General features: G+C 41.2%; 1 protein-coding gene across 1 annotated transcript in view; it reads left to right on the top strand.

The window, feature by feature from the left end:
* Positions 1-22,310, top strand: part of SH3BGRL2 (SH3 domain binding glutamate rich protein like 2) — a gene marked incomplete at both ends in the record, with an annotated part of 67,430 nt that overhangs the window by 26,987 nt on the left and 18,133 nt on the right. The window contains one exon of the mRNA XM_084258622.1: positions 9,741-9,926. Within this exon, the coding sequence (XP_084114748.1) occupies positions 9,741-9,926 (186 nt within the window). The remainder of the gene's footprint in view (positions 1-9,740; positions 9,927-22,310) is intronic.

Raw genomic sequence — 22,310 nt, 5'->3', positions numbered from 1 at the left:
TTATGGCGTTTGTATCCTCTTTATGACAATATAATGCTTAGTGAGTCCAAAAGTGAGGTATTATTTAAAGAACTTGCCTTGAAATGTTGTCTTTGAGATACCCCGCTCAATTGCTGGAAAGTTCCTGGGTCCTTTGCCAAGGCAAGATCATGAGTCCTTTACTCCCTTATAGTTGAAAAGAGGAGTTTCCTCCGGCCCTCTGCCTCTCCTGGTCCAGTCCAGCTCCTCCTTTGTAAAAAGTATGTAAACTTTTATAATCTAAGAGTTCTTACAAATTGTGGGAAATTCTGCCCTTCCTTCTCTCTTTCCTGTCTTTGACTTTTTTCCATGTGATACACATAAAAGGCCATAAATCAGACATCTACCTCAAATCAGAAAAAAGAAAACAGATTTTGAATTGCAAAATAGGTATACTACAGAAGTATTGTGTGGGAAATCTAGTCTTTGAAAGTACCCAGAGGTAACTGTATTTTTTTTTTTCAGAAGGTCAAATCTAGGGCAAAGAAAGAAAAGTTAATATGTTTGAGTGAATGAAACAATTGAGCAAGTGCATATTGTTATTTAGCTCTTATTAAATCATCCCAGTGAACCTATGAAAAAAAGATAATTAGGTCCATTTCATAGATTTGGAAACTCAGGCTGAGAAAAAAGCTAAGTCCTTTCTCCAAGGCTGCTCAACCAAAAGGGCTAGAAGTAAAGCTAAGATAATCTAACTCCAAACTTATCCATGTTGTCTTCCGTCTGTGCCTCATGTGTCTTTAACCTTGCTTTCCTACAACTGCTCACATGAAGTAAATGTGAGCGCATGCGCACATGCACACACACATTGGAATACTATTCAGCTATCAAAAAAGAATTCTTGCATTTGGTGGCAATAAGCAGGAGGGGGGCATGCCAAGCAAAATGAGTCAGAAGGAGAAATACAAGATAGTGTCACTAATATGTAGAATAAAAGAAACCAAACAAAGAGCCAGATATAGCCAAACTAAAAAAACTAATCCTTGAAAGCTGACTATAGAATTGAGGGGCAGGGCCGGTAAGAACAAAGTGGGGAGTGAGCACAGTAGACTGTGGGAGTTTCAGTGGTGGGTGTGGTGTGAAGGAGGAGATCTTAACGCTTCTAAAAACAATGATGTAAACCAATGTTATCTCAATTAAAAATAATAAAGGTAATAATATACTACAAATTATGTATACAATTTTTTTTCTATCCCTACCTTATTTAAATTCATTATGTCTCATTATTTACTAGTGACTTCTAAGGTCCCAGGGTACAACATAAACTGTCTACACCCTGGAATTCATTTTTGACTAGACATGTCTCGAAGCCTGTGAAAGAGATCTGGCAGGGGCTGCATAATACATAAGTCAGCTGGCAGCCTTCTGGGAAAGAACTAATCCTATAAGAAGAGAGAGTGCAGGAATGCACGATTACTTAGAATTCTGTGCCACAGAGTAGGGGCAATGTAATTTATTTAGGATGTCCTCTGATCCATTCCCAAGGGATTATTGGAGCCAAGAGGTTGTCAGTGCAAGCTGTGGAATCTTCACTAAGATTTCCATGGGTCAATGAGATCACATCAGTGTATTCAGTAGTACCAGTCCAGACAGCTTATCACCCAGGCATGTGTTGGGTTGGGTCACCAGGACTTGGCTGCAGGCATTCAGGTCTCAGCAGATTGGGTCCTGCAGGGGTCCAGAGGGGTCCAGAGGGGTCCAGAGTTAAAGAAAAAGATTTATATTCTTTGTCTGTTTAGAAGCTGCAGGCCAAGCTCAGAGTGGCAGTATGGATGGGTTCTGATAAAAGCTGCCTTTGGGGTTATGGACTGTGGACCTCTTGCTGTGTCTTCACATGCCTGAAAGGGGCCAAGGGAGTTCCCCATTCATGTGGCTTCTGCTTTATAACCTATCACTCCCCGCAACAGACCCACCTTCAAATTAATACCCACCACCTTGGAAATAGGTTTCAACATACTGTATGAATTGGGGTGGGGAGGGGGCATATTTAGACCATACAATCCATGCAGTGGCCAAGAAGTTTGCTTCAAAACAGTGTTTAAGAGCTCCTGGAGATATCTGGGGCAAGTGTTTGAGGGTGGATGAATTCTGCGATAGCAATTGGAAGCAGAGTCAAGGAAAATACCAGCATATTTGCTTAATTCTCAGCTGCCATCAATTTGCAAATATATCAATAATTTAATAAGAGTTTGCACAAAACATTGAATTATGTACTTGTAAATTTTTATTTTTTTAAAAATATTAAGGCCTTATTTTTTAAGACAAATATAAACTTTAGTCAAATAAGGTTATCTACTTAATATTTGAATCAGACAGACAATCCAGAACTATTTTGTGTATCTTCATATTTTTGAGATCTATTCCCCTCATAAATGAGTCAATAGCATTTATTTAAACATACCAATTTCATACAACGTTCTTCTTCATTGTCAATGTTAGAAGTAAAACCTTTTTCACATCCAAAGTCTAAAGATTCTAAATTATTTACACTATTTACAGTTATATGTAACATCCCAGACACACTATTTAAATTCATATTGCTATTTGATCTACATTCCTGTCTGACTAAACTTCAGATCCATTTGTTCTTAGGTTACCCACTCAGTTTGATTTCTTGAACATCGCCTGGAAACCTTTGATGTTCAGCTCTAGAGTGGCAATTCTTTATTATCCAGTCAGTTAATATTTACTGAGAGGTCCCCTGTGTGCCAGTCCCCACGCTGACATTGTGGAGGGAGAGATGAGCAAAGAAACAAGTAAAACAAGTAAAATGTTAATAAATTTAGGCAATACAACTTCACCTCAGATGCTTAGCGAGGGTTCTCCAAGGAGGTGACACTTAAGGTGCTTCTTCTTAAATGATGAGAGTATCAGCACAGCTGAGGGAAGCAATGAAACCCTCCTGTTACAATTGACCTTCTATTTGTAAAAATCCTGTATACTTATTAACAAATGTTTATTGAGTGTCTGCTTTGTGCCAGATACCATTCTAAGCCATGGGAAACAGCAGTGAACAAAACAGTAGCCAAAAACCCCTGTTCTTAAGGAATTTATATTCTAGCAAGGGGAGATGGGCAAACAAATATGTTAAGCATACAGTGTGTCAGATGCAAAGTCCTGTGGTAAAAATGGAGGCGTCAGGGATGTAGGGAGTTCTGGGTAACTGGGAAAAACGTCATATCAAGTGGGCAGGGAAGGCCTTACTGAGAAAGTGAACTTTGAACCACTAATGCAGCTCTGTGGTCTAGTCCAGGGTTGGCAATTTTTTCTGTACTTTGGGAACTGCACAGCTTCTGTTGCATCTACAACCATGCCAGGTAGGGTGAAAGCAGCCAGAGACAATATGTAAATGAGCGGATGCAATTGTCTTCCAATACACCTTTATTTATGGACACTGAAATTTGTATTTTGTAATTTTTTTTGTCACAAAATGCTATTTTTTCCCAGCCATTTAAAATATAAGGCTATTTTTGGCTGTGGGATATATAAAAATAATGGGCTAGATTTAGCTTGCTACCTGAGATCTAGCCCAAGAGATGGAGCAATGTCTGTTTTCTTTAATTGCTTTGGATGATATGTAATGGTGTATGTTTGAAGGATAAGGTAAAATATGACTTTCATACTTTCATAAATATCTTCCTGTTTTAGTACCAGGGAATTTGCTGTCTTATAAAGAAAACTGAAAATTTATCTGCTTATACAATAACCAATACCTTACTTATATTAAATTTATATCGTAACACTTAGATTTTTAGTTTCTGCTCTGGAGTGACAACTTTTATTTTCAATCCACCATACTATCATGTTTCTGAATACATTTTAAGTAGCAGTTATGAATTTTACCAAGTAGCGTTGCATTTAATAGAGGCATGTTTTATTTATTTATTTGTTTGTTTGTTTGTTTTTTGTTTATATATGCATTGGGTACAGTCAGAAGCACAGGAGGGTGAGAGAATTCACCAGAGCCAGAGCGGGGAGCAGAGCAGGCAGAAGGACCAAAGTACACTGCTGAGGGGAGCAGCGGGCGGCAGGAGAGGTCTGCGCGCCATGTGGGACCCTCCTCCGGTGGCCGGGGAGCAGCCGGGGATCGAACCGACGCTGCAGAGGCCGTGGGCAGCTTCGCAACCCAGCGCTCAACCGCTGCGCCACCGGGGAGGCCCAAGTAGCGTTGCATTTAGATGCAAGCATAGAAAACTTGATGAAGAGTGGTTAAACTAATTAGGGATTTATTTGTCTAACACAGAAAGTTTAGAGTCAGCTACATAAGACTGGTGTGGAAGCTGTAAAATGTCATCAGGGACTCAGCCTCCTGTCATTCTGCTTGACCAGTCTGAACATGGGGTGTTTGTTTTCACATTTGCAAAATTGCTTCTACCTGGAAGAAGGGGCGAGTGCGAAACAACTTTGTCTTTTTGCTCATTAAATGGAACCTTTCCTTACTCTCGTTGGCCATAACTGTGTCATGTGATCAAGCACCCCTAGCTGCAGAGGTGTTTTGGCAAATAAGTTTTTGTAGCTGAGCACATTGCTTTTCTAAACAAAAACCAGGCTTCTGTTATTAAGAAACATACGGTCATTGGCTATTGGGTAAATAAGTAGAGTTATCAGCCTTGGCTTCTAAGTGTTTAAAAAAGACAAAAAACAAAATCACATTACATAATTTAGCCATTCATGGCTAAATTGTCATGAGTGAAGGCAGTGACTCTTGGTCCCACAATTTACTTCTTCTCTTCCATTTGTTCCCTAAATTTCTTTGGACATTGTACATTTTGTTTCAGAACAGTTGAACGTTGGGAGAATGAAGCTCTTTGTATCAAGGAAATGACTGTATGTTATTGTTATTTGAACTCTGGGTTGATGCCAGCACATGAAGCCCTTAGCAGCTTCCTGTGGCCACAGGGGAAGCCTTTCTATTACCTGGGCCCTACCCAGCAGGCCAGTGTCTTCTCAGAAGTCCCTGCCTCCTGAGGTGGCCTGTCCTCCTCTCTCTCAAGCCTGAGCTCACACAATCCACGCCACAGTCACCTGAGTAAATCTTAAAAACAACTCTTAAAAAACATCCATGGTGAAGTGACTCATCTTCCTTCCCAACACTAGTGGCACAAGTATCCACTTGAAAACTTCCTTCTCTGAGTTAAATTTCTCCTTTTTGTTTAGTTGGGTGGGTTGCTGTAGTACTGCCAATTTTTTATAGCCTTACCTCTCCTTTTAATTTCTTTTTAATCACCTGCCCTTTCTTACAACTGTAAGGAAACTTGGAGACCAATGAGTAACAACATTCTCCAAGTCCTACCCCATGTTCTGCTGGGAAAGCGTGGCTTCTGTCAAACACGCTTGTCTGTGCCCCCATAGACAAGCTTCCCCATCTCTACTGTTCTCCATGTGAAGCTCTTTCTCTCTTAAAATAAATTTCTTCTATTTAATCTTTTGACACATTCACACTGTTCAAAAATTTTGGTTTACACAGAAGAGAGTGAAAACTTGTCCCAATATCCAGGTAATTTTTTTTTTTGTTTCTTATCTAACCTTCAAGAGTTTTTATTTTAAATGTGAATATAGGCAGCTCTCCTGCCTGCCTGTGTCTATTCAGGTGTCTCTCCCTGCTTTTCATATGAACTTGGCCATGTTAAAAAAAAAAATATATATATATGAGTACTGGCAAATAAAAATGTGTTCCTATCTTTGTCCCCTTTTTTTCCCCCCAAATGTATGTCTAGGCTATGCACAGTTCTGCTACTTGTTTTTATTTTTTTCCCATTTACTAATATATCTTGGAGATCTTTTTATAAGTGTTAACAGAGTACACACAGTTTTTCTCCTTTTTTTTTTTTTTTTTTCTTTTTAAGTTGTGTAGTATTAAAGTGATTTCTTTGAAACACAAACCTGGTCATACCATGCCTTCCCTGCCTCCCTCCTTTTTTTACAATTTATTCTCACGCTACTGTCAATCATCATCATTGTTAGTAAGGGACTGTCCTTTGCTTTCTGAGGATTGTTAGTGTAAAATGATGCATTTGAATTTTTTTTTTAGAACAGCAACCATTTTTTTCCTAGATTCTTTGAGATATAATTGACACACAGCACTGTGCAAGTTTAAGGTACACAATATAATGACTTGATATGTGTATGTGTTGTGAAATTGTTAATGCATGACCAAGGGCCATCCAGGACCCAAAAATGTTAAGTAGTTCATGCTTTAAAAGGGGTTGAGCCATTCATATGCACAAAGGCAAAGGAAGCACTCTTAGTGTGATAGATTTTTAAAGAATTAGTGTGCAGGGCAATTGGGGGATAGAGAGAAAACGATTTCCAATAATAGTTTCCCAAGAGGGGCCTTCCTGGTGGCGCAGGGGTTAAAGACAGCACTATCAAGCTATCTATCACCAGCCACTGCAGCACAAGTTCAATCCCTACCCAGGTAGTTGACCCACATGGCGCAGCAGGCCTCTCCTGACTCGCCCACTGCTCCCCTCAGCAGTGTATTTCAGTCAGTCCGCCTGTTCTGTTTCCCACTTTGTCTCTGGTGAATCCTCTCACCCCCCTGCACCTCTGGCCTGTACCACAGTTCTTGTATGCATAAATAAATAAATATTAAAAAAAAATAGTTTCCCAGTAAGACTCTCAGATTACCCTGGTGAATGCCCAGCCAAACAGGACTGACCCAAAGTGGAGACTGCTGAGGCCTGAAAACCTCTAAGTCTCCTAAGCAGTGCCAGGGTGCAAGCTGAGCTGGAAAAGCCAGCGAAGCTCAAGCCTACATGTGTTCTGTTTTAAGCCATGCATGGCTGCTTAACTCTGCCCTAGTTCCAAGTCCTAACCCCCAAATCAGTTTCAGTTTGCTTCCAAAAAATGATTACCTCAATAGTTTAATTAGCATTCATCACCTCACATTATTAAAATTTTAATATTCTGCAATACAGCTTTCAAATACTTAGTATAAGGAGGGAGGGGTATTGAGACATGGACACTTCCAACATTGCTAGTGGAAATGTAAATTGATGGGGCCCTTTTGAAAAGTAGTTTATTAATGGCATGAATCCTTCAGGAGCTTGGAAAATATATCTGACCTATGCCCTGGGTTTTATTCATAGGGTTTTGTTCTAAGTAGTACTGAGTAGTATTGAGGGAGTAGCTAAAGATTTCTAAGTAAAGGAGTTCACTATGTGATGTTATTTCTAGTGGTGAAAGTTATAAGTTATGTGCATGTATCTGTATGACAAGGGGGTGGGAAAGTAAAGAAGTAAGCATGTGTTTTGATGCACGCTAATACTGAGACTGTATAGATATAGATTTTAGGTACTCAGTGTTTTAGCATAGTGGTGGATGCTATGTGTTTATATGTTATAAAGGAAAATAAGGCCTGGCTATATGTCAGTTCATTTTTTTATCACTCATGAACATTTAAAATGTGCTGGATATGTAGATTCCACATATTGTATTATAATCTGGACATTGGATCCAGACCATTTCCTTTAATTAAATTTTTACAGTGGTCACCTGGATAGAAGAATTAGGTAATTTTTCTGTTTGTCATTTTACAGTTTCTGTATTTTTTGAAAATGTAGATAAATTACTTTTATAGTCAAGGGAACTAGATCATGAAGGGCATCTTGCTATGCTGAGAAATGTGTATGTTCTTCCAGGGGCATTCGGGATCCACTAAAGAGGGATTTTAAGTAGAGAATGACATGATTGTCTTAACAAGAGCACACCCCAGGCCTTGATCAAAATAATTGACTACTTTCAGAAATAATAAAATCTGCCTTGTAGGACTGTTAGGGGAAGTAGAATGGATGGTATCCTTTTGCCAGTCAAAGTAAAGTAATGTAACTATATTTCTGAAATTGTCTGTTAGTAAGGAAAGAAAGTTAACTTTTTTCAGAAATGAAAAATAATTTGGGAAGTTAAGATAATGCCATTATCATTCTGGATTTATAACCATACAGTAATTCTCTCATTTTCTGATACTGATTTTAAAGATATCTTTTTTGGTTCTGTCCATAGTAATTATGCCATCTTATTAGTCATTCATAGACTTCAAATGGTAATCAGAATCTCTTTACTCAAGGTATATTACAGATTTCCACCTCAGAGGCACAGGTCTTTGAACATTCTGGGAGGCATTTAGAAGGAGAGGGATTGGTAGTGGCAGTTGGTATGTGAAAGTTTGTTCTTTAAGTATTTTATTTTCTATGACAAGTTCTTTCTGTAGGTCTAACCTCTCAAGATGATTCTTTTCTTTGGCCATTAAACTATTTACTTCAAGAAAAACAAGTAAATGAATTAAGGAAAAAGGTGAAAATTTTAAAATATAAGACCAAATTAGTGGTTGCCCCAAGAGGAAGGGGGAATGGGCAAATTGGGTTAAAAGTGTTAGATATTTGGTAATGGATAGAATTGGACTTTTAATGTATACAGATACAGATTTATAATGATGTAAACCTGAAACTTACATAATGTTATAATGCAATGTTCCATCAATAACTTTTGTAAATTATTATAAACCAAAATACAGATATATTTCACCACTTAAGTTTGTTTTTATGCAGATTTCCAAGAACCTTTATAAAAAACATACTTGTTTTGGTATTTATCAATATATAGTGCTGTGTTTAAGATATTCAGTATTATCACCCATCTAAATTAGTATGTGCCTTTATTTTTTTTTTTTATTTTTTTTTTTTTTTAAAATATTTTTTTTTAATTTTTTTTTTTTTTAATAGAGGCATGCTTTATTTATTTGTTTGCTGGTTTGTTTGTTTTGTTTATACATGCACTGGGTACAGTCAGAAGCGCGGGAGGGTGAGAGAATTCACCAGAGCCAGAGCGGGGAGCAGAGCAGGCAGAAGGACCGAAGTACACTGCCGAGGGGAGCAGCGGGCGGCAGGAGAGGTCTGCACGCCATGTGGGACCCTCCTCTGGTGGCCGGGGAGCAGCCGGGGATCGAACCGGCGCCGCAGAGGCCGTGCGCAGTTTCGCAACCCAGCGCTCAACCGCTGCGCCACCGGGGAGGCCCAGTATGTGCCTTTAAATTAAGGAGAATTGGCAGCATTTTGAAAGCCTACAGATGTGTTTGCCACTCCTAAGAGCACACCTGCCCCCTAGTGACTGAAGAAGGAAACATGAAAGATCGGGGAATGACAGGGGTTAAGAAATAGTCTTAAGTAGATGGGGCTTGTTGTTTATTCACACTTTAGAGGTGGAGAACATTTTTCTCTGGTGAATTGATGAAAGGATGCTTTCATGACAGGGGCTATCATTGTGGAATATCTGAAAGGCTGCTGAGGGGAATAAAAATGTTGCTACTCACAGGAATCAATGAAGTGTTGACGTCTCAGATGGGCTATACGTGATTTCAAATGGCTTTGTGCCAAGGGAGCTTTCATGAATGAAAATGTGAACTCCTGTGGGTGGGAGGGAGGGAGGATTGATTATGACCCAATGAGAACTAAGTCAAACTCTCACCTTAGACAGTCTGTTCCTTCCAGGCAGCCTGAGTTCTACCCCAGATTCCTGGGGAGTGTAGGTGGAGAAATCACCGCATCAAGAGTTGTTTAGATGTCTGCTCGTATCCAGTCAGTGGTCAGTGTATGGTGCCAATGAATATTGCTCCTTTCTCTATCAGTGACTTCTGACAATGGGAAATCAAATCTCGTTCAGTTTGGGAATATTTACATATAGTTTTGGATGATCATGTCTCCTTATTTGTCTTCTCTTTTTAGATAAAGAAGAAACAGCAGGATGTGGTTAGATTTCTAGAAGCCAACAAGATAGAATTTGAGGAGGTGGATATTACCATGTCCGAAGAACAAAGGCAATGGATGTACAAAAATGTGCCTCCGGAAAAGAAACCCACTCAGGGCAACCCTCTGCCACCTCAGATATTCAATGATGATCGATACTGTGGAGTAAGTAGCCAGATTACCAGACTATTTCTTTGCATGACTCAAAACCATGGAGTCACCTAGAATGCAGTTGGGTTTTTTCAGTGAGGACAGTGACCTCTTCACCCAGTGCTTATTCAGATCCACATGTTCATTAGAGGGTGAAGCAGAGAGGGAATATGAGTTCAGGGTCACAGACTGTGTGTAAATATGAGTATATGTGTATCTGTCAGTCTTCCTGTTTCTCTGTTTGCTTTGGAAAAGGGACTGGGAAGGGAACATAATAATTATGTTCAAAATTGTAAAATTATAAAAAATTATGGAACATTTTTTGATATTTAAAACATTTGGGGGGATAGACTGGAAGGGATAATTATTCTTGAATGTTTATTCTTCCATAGTGTAAAAGAACTAATAACTGATTATAGACTAGAGTTTTACTTTTATATGATAGTGATCCAGATGGATCATTATGGACATCTAAAGTGCATTAGGTGCCCTTCTGCTGTATATAGCATATGAGAAGACGAAGTAGTTTTGGCTATTTATTTTCCTTTTTGCTCTTTAGGGTAAGGAAAAAAAGAGAGAAACTTCTTTCTAATGAATATGTTATTACTTGTCTTTTGCCTAGAATTCTAAGTATATAGGTCTGTGTTTATTGGGACCTGTACTTTAAGGATGGTCTAGAGAAGAAGGGGCTACTGTGCTGAGGTACTTGAGACAAAATAAGTAGCTGGATTATTGTTGGGGTGGCATTAGGACAGGGATGGCAGGTTGCTTTTTGTGACTTGAAATGGATCCCCTCCCTCATGTGCATAAAAAGAATACGATATTAGAAAATAAAGCCATAAATATTATACACAAACTTTTGACAAACTTGTCATGAGGAGAATTCTAAACTGGGCACTACACATAGATGTTGACTCTGTGGTAATTTGACTGGGTATAGAATTCTAGATTGCAAAGAATTTTGATGGTTTTTCTTCATTACCATCTGGTTTCCAGTACTGCAAAGAAGTCTAGTGCCATTTTCCTAATCTTTTGCATTTTTCCCCTCAGTTTCTTCTGTGCCAACTTTTAAGATTGTTTTTCATGTGTATCCTAAAATGTGTGAATGCTATTTTTCATTCATTGTTCTGAGTGTTCAGTAAGCCCTGTGTTCTAGGAATTACGGGATTGAGTTATTAAATATGTTCTTATGTTATTTTCTTTGAAAAGTTTCTCCCTTCTTTTCCCCTTGTTCTCTTGCTCTGGAGTACCTGTTAATTTGGATGTTAGACTTCTTACATTGATTTTTAATGTTCTCATCTTTTTGGGGAGTATTGCCCACTTCTTTATTTTTTTGACTACTTTCTGGGAGATTTTTCTAATTTTACCTCTTAATCCTGTCATTGAATTTTTTATATCTTTTTTTCTTCCTTGTTCTGATTTTTTTTATCATTTTAATCATGTTTTGCTTTTATAGTGTGAATGTAACATCTCAGTTTAATGAATATATTATATGTCTTTGAAATTCTCTTCTCCCTGTTTTTCAATATCATCCCCATTTCTACAACTTTCCTCTTAGTTTATTTTGGTCTTTTCTAGAGTGTGACAGACTTTCCTCAGATGTCCGGTGATCCTTGTCATTTATTTACTTATGAGGTGAGACACTAAAAAGCTAATTAGAAGCTCTGTCTGTGCCTGAATCTGCTTGTAGACTTGCTTCTTGGTGGGTTTTGTTGTAGAATAATGGGATAGACTTTTAGTATTCTCATTGAAGATACTGATAATACTATCTGTAGGTCTTTTCTCATATGATGGTCTATTTTTTCTAGAGAATGGCCCTTCAGTCTCTTTCTTTGGGAATATCAATCTGGCTGTTGGAATTCTAGGTTTGCAGGGTTGGGGACTTTGTCGATCTTGCTGTCTATCCTGCACATTTTCACATCATATCCCTATTTTCACCGCCATTCTCTTTTGTGCTGGTGTTTGTAAGTTTGTTGCTACTCAAAAGCCATGTGTATTAAGGAAGTGTCTTCCTCTCTTCTTTTGGGAGAATAAGATATCCTAGGTGTCTAACTGCTGCCTATATAGACTTTCAAACAGTCTCCTTATTTTCTGCCTTTGCCCATCTTCACAATAGCAATACCTCCATTTCCTGATATTTTCTGGGAGCCCTGAAACTTGTTAATGCTGCCTCTGCAGACACTGAGATTTGACCATTCTCTGTTCTTTAACAATGGCTGTAGATATCTCCTAATCTGAGTAAGAAAGTGATAGTTTTAGTTTTTTTTTTTAAATCCTTGTCATTTTGTTAATCTTTCAAAAGAAAGTAGGTAAAGACATCATTGCTCTATCATCATAAAAGCAAGTCTTCAGAATACCTTTCAATGGAGTAATGCATTGAATAAATAAAATAATGTAATATTTTGAAATAAAATTAATTCCTTTTTATTTTACCTCTTCAAGACTTTTAAAATCCTGTGTAGCTTTGCATTACAGAGTTAATGGAAATTTTTTTTCAGATAGACTGTCTGGAAGCTGGCTAGAGGCTTACATGTTGATTAAACTTTGCCAGATAAATGACATTTCTCTGCTTGAGCAGTGTTAGTCCCATGGCGACAGTAACAGCAGCACTGGTATACGTTCTCTGTCTTTATAGTCTGTCCAGGCAGGAGTTTTGAAGACCGTGCCTGCTTTTATCAAGGTCAAGTAAATTCAACTTTGTCAAAAGCAGAAGCATGAGAGGGCAACTAACTGTGACTTTCCACTGGTCCTGTGTTCCTTGTTTTACCCAGTAATAGTTTTTTTATGAGTAGTTCTATCTGCTTCAATAACCTATGGAAACCTGCCACATTGCCAATGTCAGAATCCAGTACCATGAAGATTTTCCTGTTCCCTGAAATTGACTGGAAACTTATCACTTTATTTTATTTATTTATTTATTTTTAATAGAGGCATGTTTATTTATTTATTTGTTTGTTTGTTTTGTTTATACATACACTGGGTACAGTCAGAAGCGCGGGAGGGTGAGAGAATTCACCAGAGCCAGAGCGGGGAGCAGAGCAGGCAGAAGGACCGAAGTACACTGCAGAGGGCAGCAGCGGGCGGCAGGAGAGGTCTGCGCGCCATGTAGGACCCTCCTCCGGTGGCCTGGGAGCAGCTGGAGGTCGAACCGGCGCCTCAGAGGCCGCGGGCAGCTTCGCAACCCAGCGCTCAACCGCTGCGCCACCTGGGAGGCCCTATCATTTTATTTTAGACTGGATTTACTGGGTGTGTGAGATGTAAAAAGCACTAAGCTACTTGGTGACCAATGTTATCACTTGCCTTCTTTCTCTCCTTTAGCATTTGACTATCTTGTCTATTGGAAGGAATACCACACTAAATGGAAGCCCCTTAGCATGCTCAATCAGTTCTTCCCACTCCAGGATCTGAACATCCAGGGGAACATGGGATAATCCAGGAGATGATGGAGAAACACAGGATCTGTTGGGAGTGGCTATTGTTATGGCAATTTCCCAGAGAAAGCAGATGGCACTCAGAGAGGTGGAGAGAGATTTATTTTTCATACCCGGCAGGTCCAGTGGGATAGCTCCCCAAAAGTCTGAGCCCCGAATTGCAGGAATGGTAAGGTTTTTTACAGTTTGAATGAGGAAACTTCTCACCCCATCTATCACAGACTTTATTGTTTGGGAAGGGGTTCAAGGTAGCCTTGGCAGCTACTGTGGGTGAGCAGCACACCGCAGGAACTTTCCGCTCCAGTAAGCAGCAGAATCCAAGCAGCAGACTTAGCAACTTACTACTTCACAATCACCATAGTCCCTTGTGCTCTTCCCTCCCTGTTTTGATCCCCCTCTCCCTCCTCCTCCCTTGCAGAATGTCTCTGATATATAGTTACCTGTTAATTTTGTTTTTTAATTTATTATTTTTTCCTGATCCCTTATTTGGTTCCCCTATATTTCTCCTATAATTGAAACCATCTGATATTTTTTTTTCCTTCTGACTTATTTCACTGAGTATAATCCCTTCCAACTCAATCTAATTTGCTGCAAATGTCATGAGTTTATCCTTTTTGATTGCTGAATAGTTTTCCAGTGTGTAGAACTTTTTCACTTTACAGAACTGAAATTCATACACACATACAAACAATTCCTGTTTGTTTCTCTCCACACCTGGAAACCACCAAAATACTTACTGTATCTATGAATTTGACTCTTTCATATACCTCATTGAAGTGAAATAATACTGTATTCCTTTTGTGACTGGCATATTTCACTAAGTATAATGTCCTCACGGCTCATTCATGTAGTATGTCTTATTCATTGAGGCTGCTATAAAAAAATACCACAAACTGGGTAATATACAAACCACAAAAATTTATTTCTCACACTTAATGTAGGCTGGAAGTACAAAAGAGGGTTGACAGCATTGTTGGGTTTTAGTGAAGGTTCTCTTCTGTGTTGCACATTGCCAGCTTCCCACACTGTCCTTATATAGTGGAAGGGAGTTTCACTTCTAGAGCCTTTAGAGTTGTTCTTAGAGTTCTCTGTCAAATAACAAAGATTTTGGGCATACTGTTAACAAGATAGAACAGATTATTGTAGGTGGCCCCAGGCTCTGTTCAAGGTCTAGGAAATGTCATTTGTGAAATGAAAACTAGTAAAACTAAAAACAAAGTGATTATTTTATGTAGTGCTGGTGAAATCAGAGTTGTGTTTCTCCATGCTTAGTCTCGTGCCCAAAGTCATAGAATAAAGGCTTTCTATCTGGCTAAAGCATCCGTCATTTGACTTGAAGATTTTGAGTACCTCTCAGAGCACAACACTTTTTTTTAAATTAATTTTTTTCCTTATATCTATGTTAATTTTGGGGTAGGATTTGATTTCTCTCCATTGGTGTAGTTCCCATAGTTCTCCCACCAGCATGGCACCAGTGATCCATCACTATTGCCCCTTGAAAGTGCAACACTTTTTATTCATTTTGTTTTAAGATTTATTTATTTATGCATACAAGAGCTGGGGTACAGGCCAGAGGCTGGAGGGTGAGAGGATTTACCAGAAACAGAGTGGGGAACAGAACAGGCAGATTGACTGAAATACACTGCTGAGGGACAGCGTGGGAGTCAGGAGAGGTCTGCTGGGAAGCGGAACACTTTTTTTTTTTTTAAGATTTATTTATTTATTTATACAAGCACTGGGTACAGTCAGAAGCACGGGAGGATGAAAGAATTCACCAGAGACAGAGCAGGGAGCAGAACAGGCAGACTGATGAAGTACACTGCTGAGGGGAGCAGTGGGCAGCAGGAGAGGTCTGCACACCATGTGGGACTGTAGGGTAAAGAAAATATCAGGCTTTTCTGCCCTTCCGCCATCAGGATAGATGATGGATTCTTTTCCTGAATGCATGCCTGATGGCAGGCACCTGGAGTAAGGTGTGGGCATAGGTAGATGGGATTCAGCTGAGTACTGACTGTGCTTTTAAGGGCGGCGTCACGGGGGGACGCCAGCAGCACCAGTAGCAGCAGCCGCAGTAGAAGCCGAAGCTGAAGCCGAAAGAAAAGCTGAGAAGCAGCAGAACCAACGCCAGAGAGCCCAAATAGAGTGAAGACTTGCTGGGGGCTGGGAGGCCTGCCAACCTCCCAGCCCCCAAGCCAGCACCCCTGCCTGCCATATGCCTGGTGAACCCCAAATAAAAAACCTGCAAAACTACTGAGGACTCTGACTCCTCCTTTACCCGGTCTGCATGGGATCAGAAAACCTGCACAGTGTCCAGGTCCTGCCCTTACAAATGGCGTAAGTCGGCAAGATCCATGCAGACGGGTATTGGAGCCCTCCAAAGACCTGGAGGGACTAAGGAGTAAAAGACTGCCTGTGACGACGCTGGAGGCGCCATGGTGGTATAGAAGATGGATACGTCCACGAGCTACAGGATGAGACCTGGCGTGAAGGAGACACCCGAAAGGACCAGCCAACTACACCGGATAGGACCAGCCAACAACACCGGAAAGGACTAGCCAATGACCCCTGAGGCAGCAGGCCGTTGCTGTTGCTGATGCAAGGAGAGGCCAATGGACTTCAACTGATGGACATGGACAGATAAACTTGGACTGACAATCCCGCCAGAAGGCAGAGGACCTTGGCAGGTTATGTTTTTTTTTTTTTTGAGAATCTGGGGGTGGCCAGTGGGCCTTGATGGCCAAAAGCAGCCTGTGCATGCCCAGCAGCCAGGTGGAGGAGAAAAGCCAACGAAGAAGGCAAAAGCTGGTACTGATGCTAAGTTGAGAAGCCCTAAGCGGCTGTTAAGCAGCCTGGGTATGCTGAAGAACTGTGAGTCTCGTAAAATCACCTGTGGGTGATGCCCTGCTCATTCTTGAGTGAGGGTGAGGAGCTGAGGAACCTGTCCTTGGGGGACGGGTGGGGAACGTGGCTTGGGGTGGAGCCCAAGCCAAATGTAGAGTTTGGATCCCCAACCCATGTGCTTGTGCGGTGGGTTGGCCTGAATGCAGGGGTCTGCGAGTCGCATGGGTGGCCATGAAGGCCGAGTGTTGGAGCGACTGCAGACAGAAACCCTGAGGGTTGGCGATTACCCCCAACAGAATAAAATTGCCAATCCCAGAGCTAGTGCATCCCGGGGGTGGATGCTGTGTGTGCCTTGTAGCCGAGACTACAGCCAGAGAAGGCCAGGAAGCCTGACGGCTCCTGGTGTGATATAGTAGATGCCGTGAGTGATTCCCCTCCCTCGTATGAGCAGGGCCTTCGGCAGCAGATTTGGTGGCTCATCTCCTGGTACCAATAATTGTCTTTTGCTACTAGGTTGGTGCCCTGCCTGGACTTATTTGTGTTCTGTTGTATTTTGTTGTGATGTATTTGCTTTTGTGGGCCATGGCTGCATTGTCTGTTTGATAAGAAAATTGTATATATATAGACTGTATGGCAGAAAACCCTGAGGGGGTGGACTGTAGGGTAAAGAAAATGTCAGGCTTTTCTGCCCTTCCGCCATCAGGATAGATGATGGATTCTTATCCTGAATGCATGCCTGATGGCAGGCACCTGGAGTAGGGTGTGGGCATAGGTAGATGGGATTCAGCTGAGTACTGACTGTGCTTTTAAGGGCGGCGTCACGGGGGGACGCCAGCAGCACCAGTAGCAGCAGCCGCAGTAGAAGCCGAAGCTGAAGCCGAAAGAAAAGCTGAGAAGCAGCAGAACCAACGCCAGAGAGCCCAAATAGAGTGAAGACTTGCTCCCAGCCCCCCAGCCAGCACCCCTGCCTGCCATATGCCTGGTGAACCCCAAATAAAAAACCTGCAAAACTACTGAGGACTCTGACTCCTCCTTTACCCGGTCTGCATGGGATCAGAAAACCTGCACCTGTGCCCAGTCCTGCCCTTACAGGGACCCTCACCTGTGGCCCGGGATCTAACTGGCGCTGTAGAGGCTGCGGGCAGCTTCACAACCCAGCGCTCAACCACTGTGCCACTAGGGAGGCCCGGCAACACTTTTTAATAGCAGAACAAACACTGATATATTATGGGGCAGAATGCACATCTCCATGAATTTTTAAGACTAAATAAGACTTCAAAGAAATTTCAAATTTGTAGGAGCTGCCTCAAGATATATCTATCAACCCTCTAGGCTCAGGTTTTGGGCCACTAGTAAAATACTTAAGGCATTGTGTCAACACCATTTTTAGCTCTGACACCTCCCCAAGCCCTCCTGCCCCCCGCCACCAGTTTACCCTGCTATACCATTCACATTTCCGTCTGCCTTCTGGTCCTTCAGTGGTCACATTTGAGAAATAGCATGATTAACTGTTTCTCCTTCATGAAAATTAAGTGTGTCTCTATCGGAATCAAGTAGAATACAGTGTTGGACAGAAATTTTAGCCTCCATTGAAAGCTGACTGTCTGCAGTTATTATGGGTTAATGTAACACTATCTAGAGCCAATAAAGGATAAAAAAGAAAGCTAAAATCCAAAATTTTCTTAATTACGCACAGATTAATGGCTCCATCATCTATCTAGTAACTTAGGGCAAAGCTCTGAAAGTCCACACCATTTTCCTTACTTTGTATACTCACTTGGCTACTAAATCCTGTAATTTTTATCTCCTACTAATTCTGATCTATTTCTCTCTTAAAACTCAATTCAAATGTGCCTTGTTATTGAACTTTCTCTAATTAACTAGGACTCTGGTTATTTCTCTCCCACCCCCAAGCCCAGGAAAACTGTACCTCATTACTGCTGTTAAGACATTTATTGTATAGATTTTTTTTTTTGCATGTCTTTACCCTTAATCAGTCTCTTGAGCAACTTGTGCTAGCCCTCTGCAGGCTGTGTCATATTTCTCTCAGTGTATGTCTCCTATCAGAATATAGGAACATGGCACATACTTAAACATTGGTAACAGCTGTGAATAGCTACACAGATGTTTTCAGCTGAAGTGGTAGTTACCCTATTTTGTTGGGACTTGCCTTGTCAAGGTTTTCTGAGGATTTGCATCCCTGTTTTATTAATAAAAGAAAAAATCTAAATGTGTTGAAACTAAGCTTACTAAACATTCTTCTAAACTTTTACAATGAAATCTGGGAAATTATCTCTATTAGAAGCTCACCTATCCCACAGATAGAATTTTCTTAGGAAACTTTTGATCCTTTTGTTCTCAATTTGGAAATCTGGATTCCAAGGCCTTCTGTCTAAAAGATCACTTACCTAATCAAGGACAGCCTTCTTCAGATGCTTTACTGTAAATAACATCACATGGCTTCTTCACAGATACTAGGAGAGAAAAAAATGGGTGATGGGGAAGGAGTGATATAAATTCTTTTTTATTGCTGATTGCTAATCAGCTATTAGCCCAGAAGCATATCAATTAGATATTTTTTGCAGTTTTATCTCTTCTTTATAGTACTAGTTTTTATCCTTCTGTCTATAAATGTTTAATCTCCCAAATTCACCTTACTGAGATGTTTGCTTTAATATTCTACAGTGATGAATCCCTGGGACGTGACTTTCATAAAAACTATGGCTTGTGCTGTGAATATTGAAAATCTCCATCCAGACAGTTTAAGGTCAATTGAATTGCATGTTTACCATTATATCTTAACTAATATTCATCTGGAGGTTTTCTTTTTATTAAAATTCCACTCTTTCTGAGCCTTATGCAGTTTAAGTTAATGAAAAGCAAACAAAACAGTAAGATGACCAGGCTACATTAATATCAGTGTGAAGAAAATAAAGCCCCTTGACAGGAGTATCAAAAGTGAAAAATCAGTTTTCTTTTGCTCTTCTTTATATGAGTCCTCCCCTGGAGTCCTTAGATGTAACTTCTTTTATGAGGTTCTGCCGTGTAGTTCTCTAAGTTATCACCACTCTATGTTTCATATATTAATAGCTGTATTCCTTGATTTTAAAATTTAGGAAGTTTTTGCTTTTTTTTAAAGATGAAGAGAAATTTGCATTCTTACAACTTCTTTTTTCTCCCCGGTTTGATTTAACAACACATATATGCACAATATAGCTAATCACGTTGCTTTCTTCTCTAATATACAATATATAAAGATATTTCCTTTGTATTATAACTATATAAATACTGTTCTCCACTGAACTGTTTAGTTGTGTGAGCAACCATAGAAGAGAGTGTATAATCCTACAGACTAAATGCCCGTACCTTAGAAAATGATGTAAGTGTCAATATTCCAAGGGATTTTATTAATTTTAGACTTTGTCTGGCAAAGACATAAGAGATACATCTTTTCTTATATTTCTTTTTTATTTGCTTGAATTGCTTCCTGAAGCATTGTGTTAATGTGAAATGTTGTAGGGTAAAGAAAATATCAGGCTTTTCTGCCCTTCCGCCATCAGGATAGATGATGGATCCTTGCCTGAATGCATGCCTGATGGCGGGCACCTGGAATAGGGTGTGGGCATAGGTAGATGGGATTCAGCTGAGCTAAGACTGTGCTTTTAAGGGCGGCGTCATGGGGGGACGCCAGCAGCACCAGTAGCAGCAGAAGCAACAGTAGAAGCTGAAGCAGAAGCCGAAGCAGAAGCCGAGAAGCAGCAGAACGAACGCCAGAGAGTCCAGATAGAGTGAAGACTTGCTGGGGGCTGGGAGGCCTGCCAACCTCCCAGCCCCCCCAGCCAGCACCCCTGCCTGCCATATGCCTGGAAAACCCCAAATAAAAAACCTGCAAAACTACTGAGGACTCTTGACTCCTCTTTTACCCGGTCTGCATGGGATCAGAAAACCTGCCCCGTGTCCGTTCCTGCCTTTACAATTGGCGTAAGTCAGCAGGATCCATGCAGACGGGTATTGGAGCCCTCCGAAGACCTGGAGGGACTAAGGAATAAAAGACTGCCTGTGACGATGCTGGAGGCGCCATGGCGGTATAGTAGATACGTCCACGAGCTACAGGATGAGACCTGGCGTGAAGGAGACGCCCGAAAGGACCAGCCAACGACACCGGATAGGACCAGCCAAGGACACCGGAAAGGACTAGCCAATGACCCCTGAGGCAGCAGGCCGTTGCTGATGCAAGGAGAGGCCAATGGACTTCAACTGATGGACATGGACTGATAAACTTGGACTGACAATCCCGCCAGAAGGCGGAGGACCTTGGCAGGTTATGTTTTTTTTTTTTTTGAGAATCTGGGGGTGGCCAGTGGGCCTTGATGGCCAAAAGCAGCCTGTGCATGCCCAGCAGCCAGGTGGAGGAGAAAAGCCAACTAAGAAGGCAAAAGCTGGTACTGATGCTAAGTTGAGAAGCCCTAAGCGGCTGTTAAGCAGCCTGGGTATGCTGAAGAACTGTGAGTCTCGTAAAATCACCTGTGGGTGATGCCCTGCTCATTCTTGAGTGAGGGTGAGGAGCTGAGGAACCTGTCCTTGGGGGACGGGTGGGGAATGTGGCTTGGGGTGGAGCCCAAGCCGAATGCAGAGTTTGGATACCCGACCCATGTGATTGTGCAGTGGGTTGGCTTGAGTGCAGGGGTCTGTGAGTTGCACTGGTGGCTGTGAAGGCCGAGTGTTGGAGCGACTGCAGACAGAAACCCTGAGGGTTGGCGATTACCCCCAACAGAATAGAATTGCCAATCCCAGAGCTAGTGCATCCCGGGGGTGGATGCTGTGTGTGCCTTGTAGCCGAGACTACAGCCAGAGAAGGCCAGGAAGCCTGACAGCTCCTGGTGTGATATAGTAGATGCCGTGAGTGATTCCCCTCCCTCGTATGAGCAGGGCCTTCGGCAGCAGATTTGGTGGCTCATCTGCTGGTACCAATAATTGTCTTTTGCACTAGGTTGGTGCCCTGCCTGGACTTATTTGTGTTCTGTTGTATTTTGTTGTGATGTATTTGCTTTTGTGGGCCATGGCTGCACTGTTTATGTTTGCTTAAAAAATTGTATATACGTGGACTATATGGCAGAAAACCCTGAGGGGGTGGACTGTAGGGTAAAGAAAATATCAGGCTTTCCTACCCTTCCGCCATCAGGATAGATGATGGATCCTTGCCTGAATGCATGCCTGATGGCGGGCACCTGGAATAGGGTGTGGGTATAGGTAGATGGGATTCACCTGAGCTAAGACTGTGCTTTTAAGGGCGGCGTCATGGGGGGACGCCAGCAGCACCAGTAGCAGCAGAAGCAGAAGCCGAAGCAGAAGCCGAGAAGCAGCAGAACGAACGCCAGAGAGTCCAGATAGAGTGAAGACTTGCTGGGGGCTGGGAGGCCTGCCAACCTCCCAGCCTCCCAGCCAGCACCCCTGCCTGCCATATGCCTGGTGAACCCCAAATAAAAAACCTGCAAAACTACTGAGGACTCTGACTCCTCCTTTACCCGGTCTGCATGGGATCAGAAAACCTGCACTGTGGCCAGTCCTGGCCTTTACATATGTCAATGTATAATTTGGTTGGATATAAAATTCTAGATTTAACTCAGGTTTCCTCAGGAAGCATTACTCTGTTTTCTCTATTCAAGAGACTTAATATTTGCTAGATTAGATTCTTAAAATCTTTTCCTCAATGGAAAGTTTGAGAATTTTCTTCAAGTTTCTAGAGTTTAATCAGTATGTGTTTTTTTAAAATCAAAAACTTTCTTCTCAGGAATTGGAGGGACTTTTTAATCTAAAAGTACCCCCCCCCCCCCAGTTTGAATCAATCCTATTTTGTCTTGGATTTCTTTTTCCTCTCTTTGATTGTTTCTCTTTTCCACCTGTGGGGTTTTAATTTTTTTTTCTTTATCAAGTTCTACCCCCATGTTATAATTAGCAGTACTCTTGTATAGTAATTTCTATATCTTGATCTTGAATCTCTGAGAGTCTAAGAGGCATTCTTAATTTTTGCTTTCTATATCACCAGCTTGGTTTTTAGTATCATTCAGTTCTGTTTATTAAAATTTTAATTTGGCAGTCACATTTAATTTCCAGGAACTCTTTAATT

Source organism: Talpa europaea (assembly GCF_964194135.1).
Source record: "Talpa europaea genome assembly, chromosome: 2".
Taxonomy (NCBI): domain Eukaryota; kingdom Metazoa; phylum Chordata; class Mammalia; order Eulipotyphla; family Talpidae; genus Talpa; species Talpa europaea.
The sequence above is the reverse complement of the archived record's forward strand: the minus strand, read 5'-3'. Positions and strand labels throughout refer to the sequence as shown.